The 18,408-nt window shown below is 38.7% G+C and overlaps 1 protein-coding gene across 1 annotated transcript; it reads right to left on the reverse strand.

The window, feature by feature from the left end:
* Window positions 1-2,896: 2,896 nt before the first annotated feature.
* LOC106095170 (alpha-(1,3)-fucosyltransferase B) lies at window positions 2,897-18,051 on the reverse strand. Its single transcript, XM_059365207.1, has 4 exons — window positions 17,536-18,051; window positions 3,737-4,137; window positions 3,470-3,656; window positions 2,897-3,417 (listed from the first exon to the last, which is right to left on the reverse strand). The coding sequence occupies exons 1-4, from the start codon at window positions 17,788-17,790 to the stop codon at window positions 2,929-2,931; spliced, it is 1,332 nt and encodes a 443-aa protein (XP_059221190.1). The 5' UTR covers window positions 17,791-18,051; the 3' UTR covers window positions 2,897-2,928.
* Between the last annotated feature and the right edge of the window lie 357 nt (window positions 18,052-18,408).

Below are 18,408 nucleotides of genomic sequence, written 5' to 3' on the forward strand. Positions count from 1 at the left end.
AAGCGTGTATTTTCGCTAGCTATCAACGCACCACCGCTAGTCCCAGCATAAATTAATATGGGCGATTGACTCTACCTTCATAGGGCAAACCCATGTTAAACCAAAAGGGCCACACACCTCATTTCAGCATTGATTGTTGCCACCAATGGACGGCCGGAAGTGGCTGTCGGGAACGCCTAGTAGCATTTGTCCTTAGCGGTCGATTCTAAGGTAGCCTTCTTACGTCACCGCATTCACCAGATTTCTGGTGGCAGGTTTAAAGCAAGCATGTGATAACGGACAATAATAAACGATTATTCGAGATTTGCTCTTAATAATACGAAAAAAACAGAAATTATTTGTTTTGAAGTTTTAAGGTAATTTTGATTTAAGATTTTATTGACAAGTTGTTTTCCTTTTCAGCACAAAACATAAGTCTTTAAAAATAATAATAAAAGTAGAGATCGTTTTTGTTTAACTCAAAACGTTTTTAAAAATGTTAAAAGACTTAAAGAATGCTTTTTTTCAGAAGTAATACTTATAATTTAATAGCATTAGCCTCTAGGTATTTTTGTACTTAAATCTATATGTATGTATATATAAACATGAATTTGTGTTTGTTTGTAGGTTTGTAAATTTGTTTGTTCCGTATAGACTCAAATGCGGCTAAACCAATTTCTTCGAAATTTTCTTAGATTGCGGGGAGTGGTTCCTCCTTACTCCAAAGTACCATCCAAAAATTGAAGTGGACCGATCGGGACAATATAGGTCTTAAATGAGAGGTATTCAAGAGTCGAGTACGAATTTCATAAATAAAAAATGTGTTCAAGTAATTGAGGTCCGCCCGAACCCAACAATATGGAGCTCGAATGAAAGGCATTCGGGAGTAGATTACGAATATGGTCAGGAAGGAGGTATAGGCTATATAATTTATTTATATCGCAAGTTCTCCAAAAGTACCATCCAAAAATTAAAGTGGACCGATCGGTACAATATAGATCTTAAATGAAAGGTATTCAAGAGTAGAAAACGAATTTCATAAAAAAAATTGTGTCTAAGTAATTGGGGGTCCGACCGAACACGACAATATTGAGCTCGAATGAAAGGTATCCGGAAGTAGATTACGAATATGGTCAGGAAGGAGGTATAGGCTATATAATTTACTGATATCGCAAGGGGGCGGTACCCCAAAAGTACTACCCAAATATAAAAGTGGACCGTTCGGGACAATATAGGACTTAAATGAAAGGTATTTAAGAGTAGAGTGCGAATTTCAAATTAAAAATTGGGTCCAAGTAAATGGGGGCCGCCACATTGCTGTCACATTGTTTGGAAAAGCAAATCATTCGGTAGGAGTAGTGTAATAAAAGAAATTGGTAGTAAAGGGTGATTTTTTTGAGGTTAGGATTTTCATGCATTAGTATTTGACAGATCACGTGGGATTTCAGACATGGTGTCAAAGAGAAAGATGCTCAGTATGCTTTGACATTTCATCATGAATAGACTTACTAACGAGCAACGCTTGCAAATCATTGAATTTTATTACCAAAATCAGTGTTCGGTTCGAAATGTGTTCATTCACCGTAACGTTGCGTCCAACAGCATCTTTGAAAAAATACGGTCCAATGATTCCACCAGCGTACAAACCACACCAAACAGTGCATTTTTCGGGATGCATGGGCAGTTCTTGAACGGCTTCTGGTTGCTCTTCACTCCAAATGCGGCAATTTTGCTTATTTACGTAGCCATTCAACCAGAAATGAGCCTCATCGCTGAACACATGAATGAACACATTTCGAACCGAACACTGATTTTGGTAATAAAATTCAATGATTTGCAAGCGTTGCTCGTTAGTAAGTCTATTCATGATGAAATGTCAAAGCATACTGAGCATCTTTCTCTTTGACACAATGTCTGAAATCCCACGTGATCTGTCAAATACTAATGCATGAAAATCCTAACCTCAAAAAAATCACCCTTTATATATCATCATCTACTTCACCGCAACTATTCCCCTATAAGCTAAAAACTGTCGAAATTCTGGGGGATTCCAATTTCAAATTTCATTCAAACCTCAAGGCTTTTTAGCAAACAAAGATTTCAAAATCTTTGTTTTCAGGATTGAGATTGAGATTTTCGGTTGCAGTCAAGACATTTGTGTCGCCACTGAAAAATAGTTGTGTAGAATTTTGGTCGAATTTTAATAATTTTTGCCTAGTAAAGTACATATGTGCTTTAATTAATCGTTTTTACTTGCTAATAACTTAATTTCATAATAAGTACATCCTGGCATGGAGCTATTAAAACATAAATTTTCATTCGTAGTTGCAAGAAAAAATTCACCAATGCCAATCATGTCACCCTGTTACGCAAAGAAAATTTGATTTGTGCTGCGTACCTACAAATTTTGGGTAACGTTCATGTCATATATACCAGGTATTGTACCACAAACAGATGAGTACAATTTTTTCTCGCGAAGTGCACTATCTGTCATCGAGTTTCGGTTTTGAGTGTGTGTACTATAGTTAAAAACCATACACACAAATAACGAAAAATAGCGCAAACTACAATAGTAATATACTCAACTCAGAGTTGCACTAATAACAGATGGTGCACTCAAAATTTTGTTGTAGGGCAACTGCTACTACCTGTAAATGCATATATCTTGGTTGTACAGTCCTCTTTTGTGAATATTGTTTTTCACTCGTTAGTAATAATTAATCTAATAAAGCTGTTCGATTTGTAACTGAAATTTTTTGTAAAGATTGGTTTTATTTCTTAAAAAAAAGGGCTATCTCAAACAATATACGTATGTATGTCAATCTGTTATCAGAAAATGCCGAGCAACACTTTTTTCATTTTCTTTATTGAAACATCTCATTAAAATCAAAAACTATTTGAAACACTACGACGGTAATTCAATTTTAATTAGATATGTTTGTATTATATTCAACATTTACCAAGAGATAGATCTTTATTTAACATTTTCATAAATTCCGCGTCTGAAAAATTCTTGTTGCGTTTAAACAAATTGTCTAGTATAATAGCTTTGCATTTGCCTACGGACATTATTGAATACCAATCCTCATAGTTTGAAACTTTAGCATACATAGATGGGTACACGGGCTCATGCGAACATTGGTAAGGCAGTTCTGACGCCATTTGACGTTTTGCTTGTTTTGTCTGTTCATGAACGTATGAGCAGACGGCGCATTCAAAGCTTTGAAATATATCACCATTGTACATTGCTGCTTTACGCGAATTGAGCTCGTCCAATAGCCGCTTGTTAGAAATTGGCTGAAGCATATTGTACTTATGATTTAAATAGGAATTGTATGCTTTGTCGTGTGAATCCAATTCCTTTAGGTAAATGGCTAATGATTCCGGACTCTTAAAATCTCGCACATTTATAAATGATTTTTCGTTTGGAGACCAATCCTGCAAATAAGTATAATTACACACATTTTACTAATACATAATTTGCTCTTACCTTTATTGAAGGCGAGCCAAAATAAATCGGTATGGCTCCTGCAATAAGGGGTCTCCAAAATTTCTCCGTTATGTAATCTTCGCAAACACCATTTTCATACGACATTATAAACTTATAGCGTGCCATGAATTTTAACAGTTCGGGAGAGTATAGATTATTTAGGTAGTCATGTTGAATTTTCTGCAGACTGGTCAAATTAATATTTGTGTGAATGCAATATAAACAAAATATACAATCTATAAAAATGTCTTATTCTCTGTAGTGTACCTGGGAGGCAACTTGCGATTCTTTAGACACGTGCCGTATGAATCCACTTTAATGTAATTCATTAACTCCTTTACATAATCATCGCGTCCGGACATAGTATCACAGTCTGATTGCATAAAAAGTACCAGAGCTTCGTCTTTGTGTCTTGATTTTTCTCCAATGGGTATAACATAGGTGGGACTTGTTAAATTATCTACGTCAGTCAAATAATACGTCGTAAGCGGCATATTACTGTGGCGACTAAAAGTCGACGTAAAATTAAAATGTTGAAGCCACTCCATATATGGCATAAACGGAACATTTCGCGGCGATTCTTCGTGTATTAGGGCCCATATATGATGAGGTTGCCGTGGAAGAGGGAAGTCACCAATTTTCACATTAGATCCATAAAATAAAATGGCCTGTAAAATATATTAAAAAAATGTCTCTTTTTTATTTTTAGTCGTTAATTTGCAAAAGCATTTACGAAACATAGAAAATAATACCGGTAGAAATGTTTATTATTACAACAAATCCGAAGATAGTCGACTGGCTCTACAGGAGCGTGATTAGACCAATACTTACTCCACCTTAGTAGTTTGGTGGACTACTATGGGGAGAAAGTGCAACATAAGGACCATACAATAGGTTCAGAGAACATGTTGTCTTGGCATAGGCGGAGCGATGAGAACCACGCCCACTAGGGCATTGGAGACTATTTTAGATATCCGACCCATTGACATACAGATTAAGTGTGAGGCAGCCACTGCGGCTATGAGACTTAAGGCGATGGGAGAATGGATTGAGGATGGGAGCAGCTCATACCATCGCGGTATAATCGAGGCGACGATAGGAAACCTGGAAGGAAGAGAAGAGGTTTCCGATAGGATACCTGAGATGAACCTTGAAGTCGAGTGCGAGGCACTGCTGCCATCGGCTCAGTCTTGGATTGACGGAACTCTAGTATTGCCATCTGGGAGATTATGTTACACAGATGGATCAAAGCTAGAGGACAGAGTGGGCCTGGGGATTTACATTGAGAACCCAGGGACTGAGATCAGTTTTAGACTGCCTGACCATAATACGGTCCTGCAGGCGGAGATCCGCGAGAACGTCGAGTGTGAACATCTTTACGGACAGTATAATTGCCATAAGTCAATAACAACCAGGACGGTTAGGTCACGAACAGTCCTGCAGTGTAAGGAGATTAACGGCTTCCCTGAGGATGTCAAAATCCGCATCGTTTAGATGCCGGGCCATAACGGAGCAAGGGGAAATGAAAGGGCACACGATTTGGCGGTGAAGGCCAGATGACTTCCGTCAATAAACTTTCGGGTCGACGCAGTCCGAGTTAAGGGAGTGGGCGAAGAATGCGCATGCAACATTGTGGAACAGCGAAACGGTCGGTAGGACGGCGAAAATCCTATCCAACCCAGATAGTGAGAAGACGAGGCTATTACTGAAAGGAAGCAAGTATGAGGTCAGTATAGCTATTTGTATCATAACGGGACACATAGGACTTCGAGATCAATGCTAAAGCATATTTCAATATTTTCGTACTATCGGCTGAAACCTCTGTTTTACCCAACTTGGATGATATTGGCCATTCAGAATTTGACGAACTTTCATTTCTTTGAACTTAATTTTCATTTGACAAATTCATTACTTCATCAACAAGATATTGCAAATCTACATTTTGATCGTTTCGATTATCACTTCTTTTACATATTTGATTAGGAATGGCTTGTATTTTAGTCGAATTTAAGACATATGCAGTACTTGGAAAAAAACTTTGAAAGCTTTCCGAAGATGAACTACCACAATGGTTCAATAACATTATGAATATTTTTGACCGAGATTTCCTTTTCAATATTGCCAATTCCTGACGTTTCACTAATATTTATACACTTTTGCTTCTCTTCGTCTTGAAAATTTTTCGATGGCACCTCTGCCACAATGTCTTCATCATATAGTTCTACAACAGATATAGCGTTATTGACTGCTTTCCTTTTATCTTTCATCAGTAGAAAAAATTCTTCAAGCAAATCTGCAATTTAATTTTCTTTGCAATTCATTTTTCATTTTAAAATTCATCCAACATTGTACTCAATGTAATTTACTTTACTTACTTTAATTGGCTATGATAGAACATTTGTTCCACTAGCCGAACGTAGAATAGCGTTCCAAGCGCCATGATCTCTGCGCTGATTCTAAAATCTCTGACACCACTTGGTGTCTCCCACCACTTGATCTTTCCATTGGGCTGTTGGTCTTCCCGGTTTACGTGTACCACCATGTTCTTCTTTGCTGGAGCTTCTTTATCCATTCTGAATACAACGGCTAGCCAACGCAGCCGTTGTATTTTGATGCATGTAACTATACTATCGTCGTCGTACAGTTCATACAGTTCGTGTTTTATACGTCATCTATATTCTCCATTAACGCAAACTGGTCCATATATTTAACGAGGAATCTTTCTATCAAATACTCCAAGCTTGGCCTCATCTGCTTTCACAAGTACCCATGCTTCAGAACCATATAACACCACGGGTAGTATCAGTGTCTTGTATAGTGTAATCTTCGTCTGTCGAGAGATGGCCTTGCTTCTAAACTGCTTACTTAGTCCAAAGTAACATCTGATTGCCAGTATTATTTTTCGCTTTACCTCAATATTGTTGCCATTCGTTTCGCTTACGGCGGTGTCGAGGTAGATAAAGTTACAATCTCAAAGTTGTGGTTCCCAACATTCTCCATTTTCTTTATCTGTTCGGTTTTACAAGATGTTTTAGGAGTTGAAACCATCCATTTCGTCTTATCTTCATTTACTGCCAGACCCATTTTCATTGATTCCCTTTCGATTCTCTCAAAGGCAGCAGTTACTACTTTCGGTGACCGAACTATGATGTCGACGTCGTCGGCATAAGCGCATGTGTTCTCTTGTGATTAGTGTGCCATATTTATTCACATCTGCATTCGTATAATCTTCTCCAGCAGAATATTAAAGAAATCACACGATAGGCTGTCTTCTTATCTGAAACCTCGTTTGGTATTAAATGGTTCGGAGAGATTCTTTCCTATTCTTACCGAGGAACGCGTGGCAGCAAGTGTCATCCTGCAGAGTCTTATTAATTTTGCAGGGATACCAAACTCAGACATGGCTTGAAATACCTTTGAACGTAAAGGAGTATCGAAAGCGACTTTGTGGTCAACAAAGAGATGGTAGGTGTTAATTTATCCTTCTCGGGTCTTTTCCAGGATTTGGCGCAGTGTGAATATCTGGTCCAGGGTGGATTTACCAGGTCTAGAGCCGCATTGATAGGCCCCAATTATCTCATTGATTTTAGGTTTTAATCTTTCACACAGTACGCTCGAGAGTATCTGTAGGTCGCACATTCCGTCTTGTCTCCTTCCTTGTGTACGGGACATAGTATGCTGAGGTTCCAATTATCGGGTATGCGTTCTTCTGGCCAGATTGCGCAGATCAGCTGATGCATACGCCTTTCGCGGCATTTTCCATGGAGTGGACAATAGTTTGCCACTGGAAGCTCCCGGTAGCTTACAGCTAAGCCCGTGGTAACGATGGACACCACACAAGTCGGAGCTCAAAGTTCCAGCCTGTGTGGTGCCCATAATTACCCCGTGTCGGCCGAGTATGTACTAAATGTACATAATTACAAATTCTGAGGAAATAGAAAAATATTTCGTAAGAATCTGTATAACAAATAAAAGACAATAAAAAAACGTTGTAAAATGTATGTGTACAAATTAAAAGTTTGTTAGTTTAAATTAACGCTTTATACATAGAGGGTTAAGAAGCGCTGTCAAAACAGGGGTTTCCCTTTGCATTTTAACGCCACAGTAAAGCAGATACAAACTTTCCCTTAATATTATTACATGTTGACTATACACGTTTTTTATACCCACCACCGAGGGATAGGGGTATATTCATTTTGTCATTCCGTTTGGAACACATCGAAATATCCATTTCCGACCCTATAAAGTATATATATTCTTGATCAGCGTAAAAATCTAAGACGATCTAGACATGTCCGTCCGTCAGTCCGTCTGTCTGTTGAAATCACGCTACAGTCTTTAAAAATAGAGGTATTAAGCTGAAATTTTGCACAGATTCTTTTCTTGTCCATAAGCAGGTTAAGTTCGAAGATGGGCTTTATCGGACTATATCTTGATATAGCCCCCATATAGACCGATCCGCCGATTTAGGGCCATAATAGCCTCATTTATTATCCGATTTTGCTGAAATTTGGGACAGTAAGTTGTGTTAGGCCCTTCGACATCCTTCGTCAATTTGGCTCAAATCGGTCCAGATTTAGATATAGCTGCCATATAGACCGATCCTCCCAATTTGGGTCTAAGGCCCATAAAAGCCACATTTATTATCCGATTTCGCTGAAATTTGCGACTGGGAGTTGTGTTAGGCCCTTCGACTTCCTTCGTTAATTTGGACCAGATCGGTTCAGATTTGGATATAGCTGCCATATAGACCGATCCTCCGATTTAGGGTCTTAGGCTCACAAAAGCCATATTTATTATCCGATTTTGATGAAATTCGAGACAGTGAATTGTTTTAGGTCCATCGACATCCTTTGTCAATTTGGCCCAGATCGGTCCAGATTTGGATATAGCTGCCATATAGATCAATCCTCCGATTAAGGGTATTAGACCCATAAAAGCCACATTTATTATTCGATTTTGCTGAGGTTTGGGACAGTGAGTTGTCTTAGGCCCTTCGACATCTTTCTTCAATTTAGCCCAGATCGGTTCAGATTTGGATATAGCTGCCATATAGACCGATTTCTTGATTTAATGTTTTTGGCCCATAAAATGCTCATTTATTGTCCGATGTCGCCGAAATTAGGGACAATGAGTTAAGTTAAGCCCCTAGACACACTTCTGCAATATTGCACAGATCGGTCCAGATTTGGATATAGCGCCATATAGACGGATATCTGGGTTTTGGGGCCATAAAAGACGCATTTTTTTGTCCGATGTCGCTGAAATTTGAGAGGGTGAGTTTAGTCAGGCTCTTCGACGTCCTTCTTCAACTTTGCCCAGATCGGACCAGATTTGAATATAGCTGCCATATAGACCGATCTCTCGATTTAAAGTCTTGGTCCCATAAAAGGCTATAAATGCCTTTTATGGGACCAAAAGCGACTTATGTTATGCTTTTTGACATCCGTGTCGTATATGGTTCAGATCGGTTTATTTTTAGATATAGCTACTGTACTTATTAGTATTTGGTCCAAATCGGAACATATTTTGATAAAACTGATATGGGACATAAGTTATGAAATTTTCACCGAATTTTGATCAAAGGTGGTTTACATATATACCCGAGGTGGTGGGTATCCAAAGTTCGGCCCGGCCAAACTTAACGACTTTTTACTTGTTTTAGCTTAAAATTAATTAAAATACAGTTCGTTCCCAACTATGTTACTGGTTGAGCTACTTACTAATATCACTTTACTACTCACTAGGTGCTGTTTACAGTTACGTCTGTTCTATAGATACCCAGTGGGAAAATGGTGAATGTATTAGTTTGTGTAGGTCAAATTTAATTTTTCGCCTGCACATACGTAAGTCAGAGTGTTCATTTTCACATGCTTACGATTTTGGGATTGTCATAGGCGTATTTTTCCCATTTCTCCTAATCTATTACCAATTTGTATGCACGATTGTGCAACTATGTTGAATTTGTTTACGATTTTCTTTATTTTAATCACATACACAAGTTCAAAACATTATTAACATAAAAATTGTGATGTGTTTAATAAAAAACAATTGGAATCATTCGTTGGCGTTTATTTTTGGGCCACCACCGTAGCCGCCGCCGAAACCGACACAAAAATGCCAAATTAAATGTGTATTTTGCCGGAGGGGTCACACTTTGCCCCCTTGCCAGAAATTTAAGACCCTTCCTTTGGAGCAAAGGTTCATCAATGTCAAATTGATGAACCTTTGTTTCAAATGCTTGGGTCGAGCTCACGAGGCGTGGGAGTGTGAGGCTCTGTCGATGTGCAAGTACTGTCGTCGGCCTAACCACTCCAAAGATTCCGTAGTGGCAAGGGGCCAAACACTCAACGGAGGGCGCCACCACACAAAATAAATGAACTACAAAAAAACAACAAGATACAACATAAGCAACTACAACAACATAAACAGTTGCATTAAAAAAAAACAAAGAAACAAAATAAATGATAAGTCTTCAAAAATTATTAATGTTAATATATTTTGAATAAGAAGTTTGCTCCTGTTACTTAGTTGAATGTTCATGGGCAAAATTTGCAATTTGCATATTTTGAATAATAAACGAAATATGATGTTTAATATGAATTAACTAGAAATAAAAAGTACTTTTTAGTGAAGGGGGAGCAAATAAATTGCACAAAATTTGTTAGAATACCATGGTATTTTAACAAATTTGGTGGATATTATTAAAAAATATAAAAAACAAACAAAATTTTTGAAAAGAAACTTCTCTATGGCCAGAGATTGAACCTGGGATCCTGCAGCTGTTAATCCACGACCACTTCCTCTATACCACCACAGATTATAACGATTAGATCAGCGCGTAGGGACCGATGGATTTGTTACAGGTCTTTAACCTCTGATAATCCAAAAAATTTAAGGGATTTAATGTACCTTTTAGATCTGGGGTCCAACACAGACGATCACTTTATTGAAATCATATAATATAAAGATACAAAATAACAAATAAAAAATATAACCAAACTTTTTTAAATCTCTAGTTGTGTTCTTATCTGTTGCGAAGGGTTGGGTTATTTTTGGCTGGGATAAAAAAACACACTTCATGTTTTATGACATATTTCGACTACATACTAGGTTGCTCAAAAAGTAATTGCGGATTTTTCATATAGTCGGCGTTGACAAATTTTTTCACAGCTTGTGACTCTGTAATTGCATTCTTTCTTCTGTCAGTTATCAGCTGTTACTTTTAGCTTGCTTTAGAAAAAAGTGTAAAAAAGTATATTTGATTAAAGTTCATTCTAAGTTTTATTAAAAATGCATTTACTTTCTTTTAAAAAATCCGCAATTACTTTTTAGGCAACCCAATACATTGATGTAATTAAAAATAGTGGATTAAAGTCAAGCAGGTCATATTTTATGACATACTTCAACTAAATATGACGTAGGGTAATAATTTTATGTAGCAAACATATAAGTAACGAGCAAACACAATTATAATTTTGAGACAACTTTTATGTCATGAATGAATTCCAAAATAACCGAGGTGTGCACATTGTGCATCGATTTCGGCCCACATAATATCATATTTATATATACAAATTATGCGTTTCTGGAAAGGTCAAGACGGGTGCTACAATAAAATGCAAAAGCAACAAGTAAAAAGGCGTTAAGTTCGGCCGGGCCGAACTTTGGATACCCACCACCTCGGGTATATATGTAAACCACCTTTCATCAAAATTCGGTGAAAATTTCACACCTTATGACCCATATCAGTTATATCAAAACATGTTCCGATTTGGACCAAATACTAATAAGTACAGTACCTATATCGAAAAATTAACCGATCTGAACCATATACGACACGGATGTTGAAAAGCCTAACATAAGTTACTATGTAAAATTTCAGTGAAATTGGATTATAAATGCGCTTTTTATGGGGCAAAGACTTTAAATCGAGAGATCGGTCTACATGGCAGCTATATTCAAATCTGGATCGATCTGGGCAAAATTGAAGAAGGACGTCGAAGAGCCTAACTAAACTCACTGTCTCAAATTTCAGCGACATCGGACAATAAATGCGTCTTTATGGCCCCAAAACCTAAAACCTAGATATCGGTCTATATGGCAGCTATATCTAAATTTGGACCGATCTGTGCGATATTGCAGATGTATGTCAAGGAGCTTATCTTAACTCACTGTCCCAAATTTCGGCGACATGGACAATAAATGAGCATTTTATGGGCCCAAAACCTTAAATCAAGAAATCGGTCTATATGGCAGCTATATCCAAATCTGAACCGATCTGGGCCAAATTGAAGTAAGATGTCGAGGGGCCTAACGCAACTCACTGTCCCAAATTTCAGCAAAATCGGGTAATAAATGTGGCTTTTATGGGCCTTACACCATAAATCGGAGGATCGGTCTATATGGCAGCTATATCCAAATCTGAACCGATCTGGGCCAAATTGACAAAGGATGTCGAAGGGCCTAACACAACTTACTGTCCCGAATTTCAGTGGAATCGGATAAAAGATGTGGCTTTTATGGCCCTTAGACCCTAAATCGGAGGGTCGGTCTATATGGCAGCTATATCCAAATCTGAACCGATCTGAGCCAAATTGACGAAGGATGTCGAAGGGCCTAACAAAACTCACTGTCCCAAATTTCAGCAAAATCGGGTAATAAATGTGGCTTTTATGGGCCTAACACCATAAATCGGAGGATCGGTCTATATGGCAGCTATATCCAAATCTGAACCGATCTGGGCCAAATTGACAAAGGATGTCGAAGGGCCTAACAAAACTCACTGTCCCAAATTTCAGCAAAATCGGGTAATAAATGTGGCTATATGAAGATATAGTCCGATATAGCCCATCTTCGAACTTAACCTGCTTATGGACAAAAAAAGAATCTGTGCAAAATTTCAGCTCAATATCTCAATTTTTAAAGACTGTAGCGTGATTTCAACAGACAGACGGACAGACGGACGGACATGCCTAGATCGTCTTAGATTTTTACGCTGATCAAGAATATATATACTTTATAGGGTCGGAAATGGATATTTCGATGTGTTGCAAACGGAATGACAAAATGAATATACCCCCATCCTTCGGTGGTGGGTATAAAAAGTAAAATTTTAGTTTTATTATTTGGGTAAAACCCAAAATAAGGCCAAAAAATACACTTTTGTGAAAAATAAAATTTAAATTGAAAATATCATAAAACCAAAACTACTAAAGATATCTTTCTAATTTTGCACAAATTTGTAGATCTTTTTTAAAAAATGAGTAAACATGTTGGCCACATTTCGTGATGAAAACACCCAAAATCTACACACTGGGAAAAGATGTTTGCAAAATTGGCATTTTTTTGTAAAATGTCCGTAGAGACCTCAATCCTTGGATGGCGCAAAAAAATTTTTGCATGCAATTAGTTATTGCTTAGGGCAATAAAAGTACGTTATAAAGTTGGGGGTTTCAGCTTTGCGTTTTGAGAACTCGAAGTGTTTTCCAAGTTTTTTTTTTTGTTAAAAAAAGCCAATATTGTACTTTGCAGATCTCTTATTAGAGTTAACACAATTTATAAAAATAACACCTAAAACTCATCTATATTAAGTTTTCTTTAAGCAAAATTGATAGTGTTAGGCCGAGTTTTCTGTATAGAGACGAAACATTGAAATTATCTTTTTTTACAAAAAAAAAAAATATTGTCTTTTCATAAAAAATAATAAATTTTATTAGCTTTCCAAATTAGTTAAAAAAATTTAAATCGGCTCAAAAATTCTTTCGCAAGCAACAAAATAAGAGACAAGCCTCAGCGAAAATTTAACAAAAAAATTTGTTAGTCAAATTTCTTCGACACTATAAAAAATATCCGGCACATTTAGGCATGTGTTTTGTAGGGCATTTTAAGCACTTTCCCGAAAAAAAATTTGAAAATCGGACCATAAAAGCGCTTTTGACAGCCCGAACAAAATTTTGAAGGGGCGAGGTGACCAAATTTGAACGCCCACCAATGGGCCTATGCGATGTGGATTGTGCCATCCTCAGAGAAGGCGTTAATATCCTTCATACATTGCAAGACTGTTCGTGACCTTACCGTCCTGGTTGTTATTGCCCTTATGGCCATTTTACTGTCCGTAAAGATGTCCACAATCGACGTCCTCGCGTTAGTACCACACCACTTTACGCCCATCTGGGTAACATGATCTTCCACTTTACGCCCATCTGGGTAACATGATCTACTATGGTTCCGTCAGTCCAAGACTGTGCCGCTGCAAGCAATGCCTTGCACTCGACCTCAAGTATCCGATCGGAAACCTCAATACGCTCCTGAATGTGGCGCTTCTAATTAAGTTTCCTATCCAAGATCACTCCTAACTATTTGATCTTGTCAGATATCGAAATCGCTTTGTTGAGTAAAGGCTTTGTTGCGTCGTCTTCCTCGTGAACAGGCATATTTCAGCCTTCTCTGGATTAACATTGAAACCCCTGGGTCTAGCCTAGTCATATGCCATATGCGAGACCCTTTCTGTCCTTCTGCATAGATGGTTCGGATCATTACCCCTAAGAAGTATTAAAGAGTTCAAATCCCTCCTCAGTCAATATCCGTAATTTATGGTGATCACCCAAAGGAGTGGCTATAAAATGCCCCCCTGTGGAGCGCCCTGTGCGACTATCTCCCTTATATTTATGTCATGGGACACGAAATTTATCGACCTGTTCCTTGGCATATGGTTTATCCAGGCTCTAAGGACCTGGTCCATCCGGTACTGATCTAAGGATTGGATCAAGTGTTCAACGTCTCCTCGATGTCAATTCAAACCGCCAATGTGTACGTCTTGGCATCGAAGGATTCATCTCTTTTAAAGCACAACCTCGTGCAGGGCAGTCTACACCGATATTCCGTTGATGTTGTAGCTGTTTGTTTGTTTGGCATTTAAACAGGTGACGTGTGTCGTGTGGTCCCTGGTCACAATCGGGACATACATCTTGCACGTCTGCATCAATACTTGCTAAGTAGGAATTGAGGCGGCTGCATCTGCCGGTACGTAATTGAGCCAGCACTACTCTGGTTTGGCGGAGGAGGTCAATTTCTTCAGGTGGAACTGAACTATTTACCGTATCCGCTACCGTGTCGTGTCTAGACCCGCATGATTACCGCTTGATCTAGAGGCTTTCTCTTGTAGCGCTGACGAGACCACACTGGCGCTACATAACTTACCAAAGACCGGCCAATTGCTTTGTACGTGGTCAACAAGGTTTTTTTATCTGCACCCCAAGTGCTGCCGGCAAGTGACTTGAGGACCTTGTTTCTACTTTTGTTTTATCGTAAATTGCTGAGACATGTGGGGAGAATGTGTAAGTGCTGGCTGAAGGGACGTGTTGGCTATGTTGCGCTGACGAGACCACACTTGCGCTACATAACTTACCAAAGACCGGTCAATTGCTTTGTACGTGGTCAACAAGGTATTTTTATCTGCACCCCAAGTGCTGCCGGCAAGTGACTTGAGGACCTTGTTTCTACTTTTGTTTTATCGCAAATTGCTGAGACATGTGGGGAGAATGTGTAAGGGCTGGCTGAAGGGACGTGTTGGCTATGTTCTCAAATAGTTTGGCATGGCTGACCGTGTCGAATGCCTTCGATAGGTCCAGTGCCACGAGGCAGTCCTTTCACATGGCCTGGGCTGATTGAAGCCTGGGCTGTGTCCGGTGATGGCATGCAAAGCAGTTGTTGTGCTATACAGTCTTCGGAATCCATTTTGATGCTCGGCGAATGGAAATTCTCCTACGAGGCAGATAATAGCTTAGCTATGTCGGGCTTGTAAACCTGGCCGTTAACTGGGACACAGCTACCAACCGGCGGTATGTACACGTGGTATAGCTCTATCTCGACTGTACCGGACCTGACTGCTATCCCGCAGGCGAGATGGGTCTATACTGCACGGAATGGTATATCACGAAGGCCAATCCTCCACCTCCATTCCTTGAGCGATCCTTACGTGGCACAATATATCCGTGAAAACTGTGCAAGCTGCAGGTGTTGATCAGCTTTGTCTCCTGGATCGCTGCAACCAATATGTTCTTCCGACTCATAAAATCCACAATCTCGTTGATCTTGCTACGGAGACCTTTGCAATTCAATTGCAAAAATGATATACTTCCCGTCGCTGGCCTCGCAATATTGGGGCTAGGATGATGCTGTTGGGTATATTGCCGCACTAGATAGGTAGGGTGGGTCATATAGTCCGACCACAAGGACGCAGAAGGCGACGTTTGTTACCTACTTCTGCTTATGTTCGCATAGCACCTTGCAACATATTCAGTGTAACTATAATTTCGTAGTGATGTAAGGCCAGTCCAAATTTGGAAATGTACCCACTCCATGCACCGGTTACACCTCACCTTCACCTACCGATGATGGAGGCGGTTCTGGCAAACCGAACATAACCAGAGTCCGGGGTTCTTTTCAATCTCGGCACGGACCACAAGCGTGCGGAAAAGACATTCCGGGATTCCCCTTTTCCATGACGAAAAAAGGGCGAACACGTACGCTGAGACGGCAGCCCTTGTCGATTAAGGATTCCATCAGATCAATCCGGTGCGTACAACCGGCTGCTGACTTTCCGTTGACATAGGCATGCTGTTTGTATTTAAGCAGTTAAGCAAATGGTTTGAAGCTCCTCAAGACTTCCTTGGTCATAAATTCCGTTATGATAAGCCTTCGATCAACCGCAATTTTTCAAAATTTCGGTGTTTTTGTGAGTACCTTTTCTCCTGGGAAAAACGTGTTTTCATCAAAAGCCTCAAGACGTCCTCCGTTGTCTCTGCTCTCACTCCTATGTCGTCTACTAATGTTTCAGTTTGGACATTGGGTTTTGAGAGAAACTTTTTCATCTTGGCGGCGTAATTAACAGTATCGACCTAGTCGCAAAAAGCTTCTAATGGTACGTTTTGCCGCTCTGATAATTTTATTATATTCAATGAGCCGTATGTAAACACATACCAATATACTTCTGCTTTTTACATCGTACTTTCCCAATGTTGGAAATCTTCCCGGTCATCCAGGGTTTTTTCGGTTTGATTTCCTTTTTCGAAGAGGACAGCTATCCACTAGTGCAGTGGTAGTTCTGTTGAAGTTGTCGTCAATGTCTTCTATGCTTGCAAATGCAAATTTTGCACCATGAACATTCCACTAAGGAACAGGGGCAAACTTCTCACATATCAATGGAGAGAAGTTTTACATGGCATAGTACCTCACAAATTTTGCCAGCATTAGGAAGGTAAAACCACCTCAAAAATTTGTTCTGATTTTTAATATCCGCACCCTCTTTTCAACCCAGCCTAACCGGCTGAAATTTGGCACAGAGTTTTATTAGATCACTACACATCCTTCCCGGATATAGTGCAGATGGAACTATATTTGGATATAGCTTCCTATTGACTGATCTTCCAATTTATGATCTTTAACCCATAATGGCACGTTTAATTTACTGAAATTTGGAACGGTGCTTAACGCCCTTGCGGAGTTTAGTCTTGATCGGACCGTACTATGGGTTCATAATTGGTACATTTGCTACCGGATTTTGATGAAATGTTGTAACTATGCCAAATTCGATCCGTCCGAACTTAATGCGTTTTAGTTTTACTTCAATAATGAAAGAATGTGGACACCAAATGGACGCATGGTCCGGAAAATCTTAACGCAGCTTCAAAATATAAAAAAAGTCTTTATTTTCAATTTTTATTGAAACACTTTTGTGTTATGTCTGAAAGGAATTTTTGATATTTGAAGGAATGATGTACCTTTTTTAATGCTCAGACGGTTTGTAATAAGAAATTTGAGTAAGAGTACTATTTTTTAATTATACATGACTTTCGAATTTTCGAAGAATTCTTTTTTACTCTGAACGACAAGGTTTGTTTCCAAATTAAAAACTTTTATTCAACTATAGAAATCAATATGTGTACATAGAAAACTAAAATGATCCGTATATTCCCATTTTTTTATATTTGTCCTCGTGAATCAAAAAAAATCTTAATAAATTGTTAAGGGCATGGCATTTTTATAAATTATTGAAAACATACCTTTGCCTCGTTCAGTTGATCCCGTTTTGTGGTGAATTTACAAAAATTCGTTTCGCACATTCGCTTTGAGTCATAACCACCGTCAAGTAAGGGTGTCCACCAAATTATCAGCGGAATGTGGTTTTGTGCCGCTTTTGTGGTCCATCGTTGTTTTCCATTTTCACCTTGCAATATTTGACAAGTCGCCAGGAGAAAAGCGATAATTATTAAGAAAATCAACAACTTCCTCCATTTGCCTATATTCCAATGTATCATTTTCCCGTATCTGATATGTATGTATTCTTCTTATCCGAGGCAAATATCTGAACAAAAGCTGATCTACATCGTAAATGGCTAAATGAAACCGAGCTTTGCTAAGTTTCTCAGAACATTAATCATTCATTTATTATTATAAGCAGGGGATGGACACACCACATAATCCAATTACAAGTCTTTATCACTGAAAATACATTTTATAAACGGATTTTCCTTATGCCTTATCAAAATACACCCAACTGACAGAAAATGCACAACAAAGATGCCAACAAAGAACAGCTGTTATAATTTGCAGTAAATGGTCTGTTCGCTATTTCTTGAATTTGAAAAATCGCTATTTCTTATAAAGGGTGATTTTTTGAGGTTAGGATTTTCATGCATTAGTATTTGACAGATCACGTGGGATTTCAGACATGGTGTCAAAGAGAAAGATGCTCAGTATGCTTTGACATTTCATCATGAATAGACTTACTAACGAGCAACGCTTGCAAATCATTGAATTTTATTACCAAAATCAGTGTTCGGTTCGAAATGTGTTCAAATTTTGACAAATTTTGTTCAGCGATGAGGCTCATTTCTGGTTGAATGGCTACGTAAATAAGCAAAATTGCCGCATTT

The sequence above is a fragment of the Stomoxys calcitrans genome, chromosome 3 (assembly GCF_963082655.1).
Source record: "Stomoxys calcitrans chromosome 3, idStoCalc2.1, whole genome shotgun sequence".
Taxonomy (NCBI): domain Eukaryota; kingdom Metazoa; phylum Arthropoda; class Insecta; order Diptera; family Muscidae; genus Stomoxys; species Stomoxys calcitrans.

Bases quoted from the DNA above. Each gene is read 5' to 3' on its own strand.
- LOC106095170 (XM_059365207.1), bottom strand. From the start codon at position 17,790: ATGATACATTGGAATATAGGCAAATGGAGGAAGTTGTTGATTTTCTTA. The intron at 4,138-17,535 runs GTATGTTTTCAA...TATATTTTACAG, and splicing joins ATCAACTGAACGAGGCAAAG to GCCATTTTATTTTATGGATC. The intron at 3,418-3,469 runs GTAAGAGCAAAT...ACTTATTTGCAG, and splicing joins TTGGCTCGCCTTCAATAAAG to GATTGGTCTCCAAACGAAAA.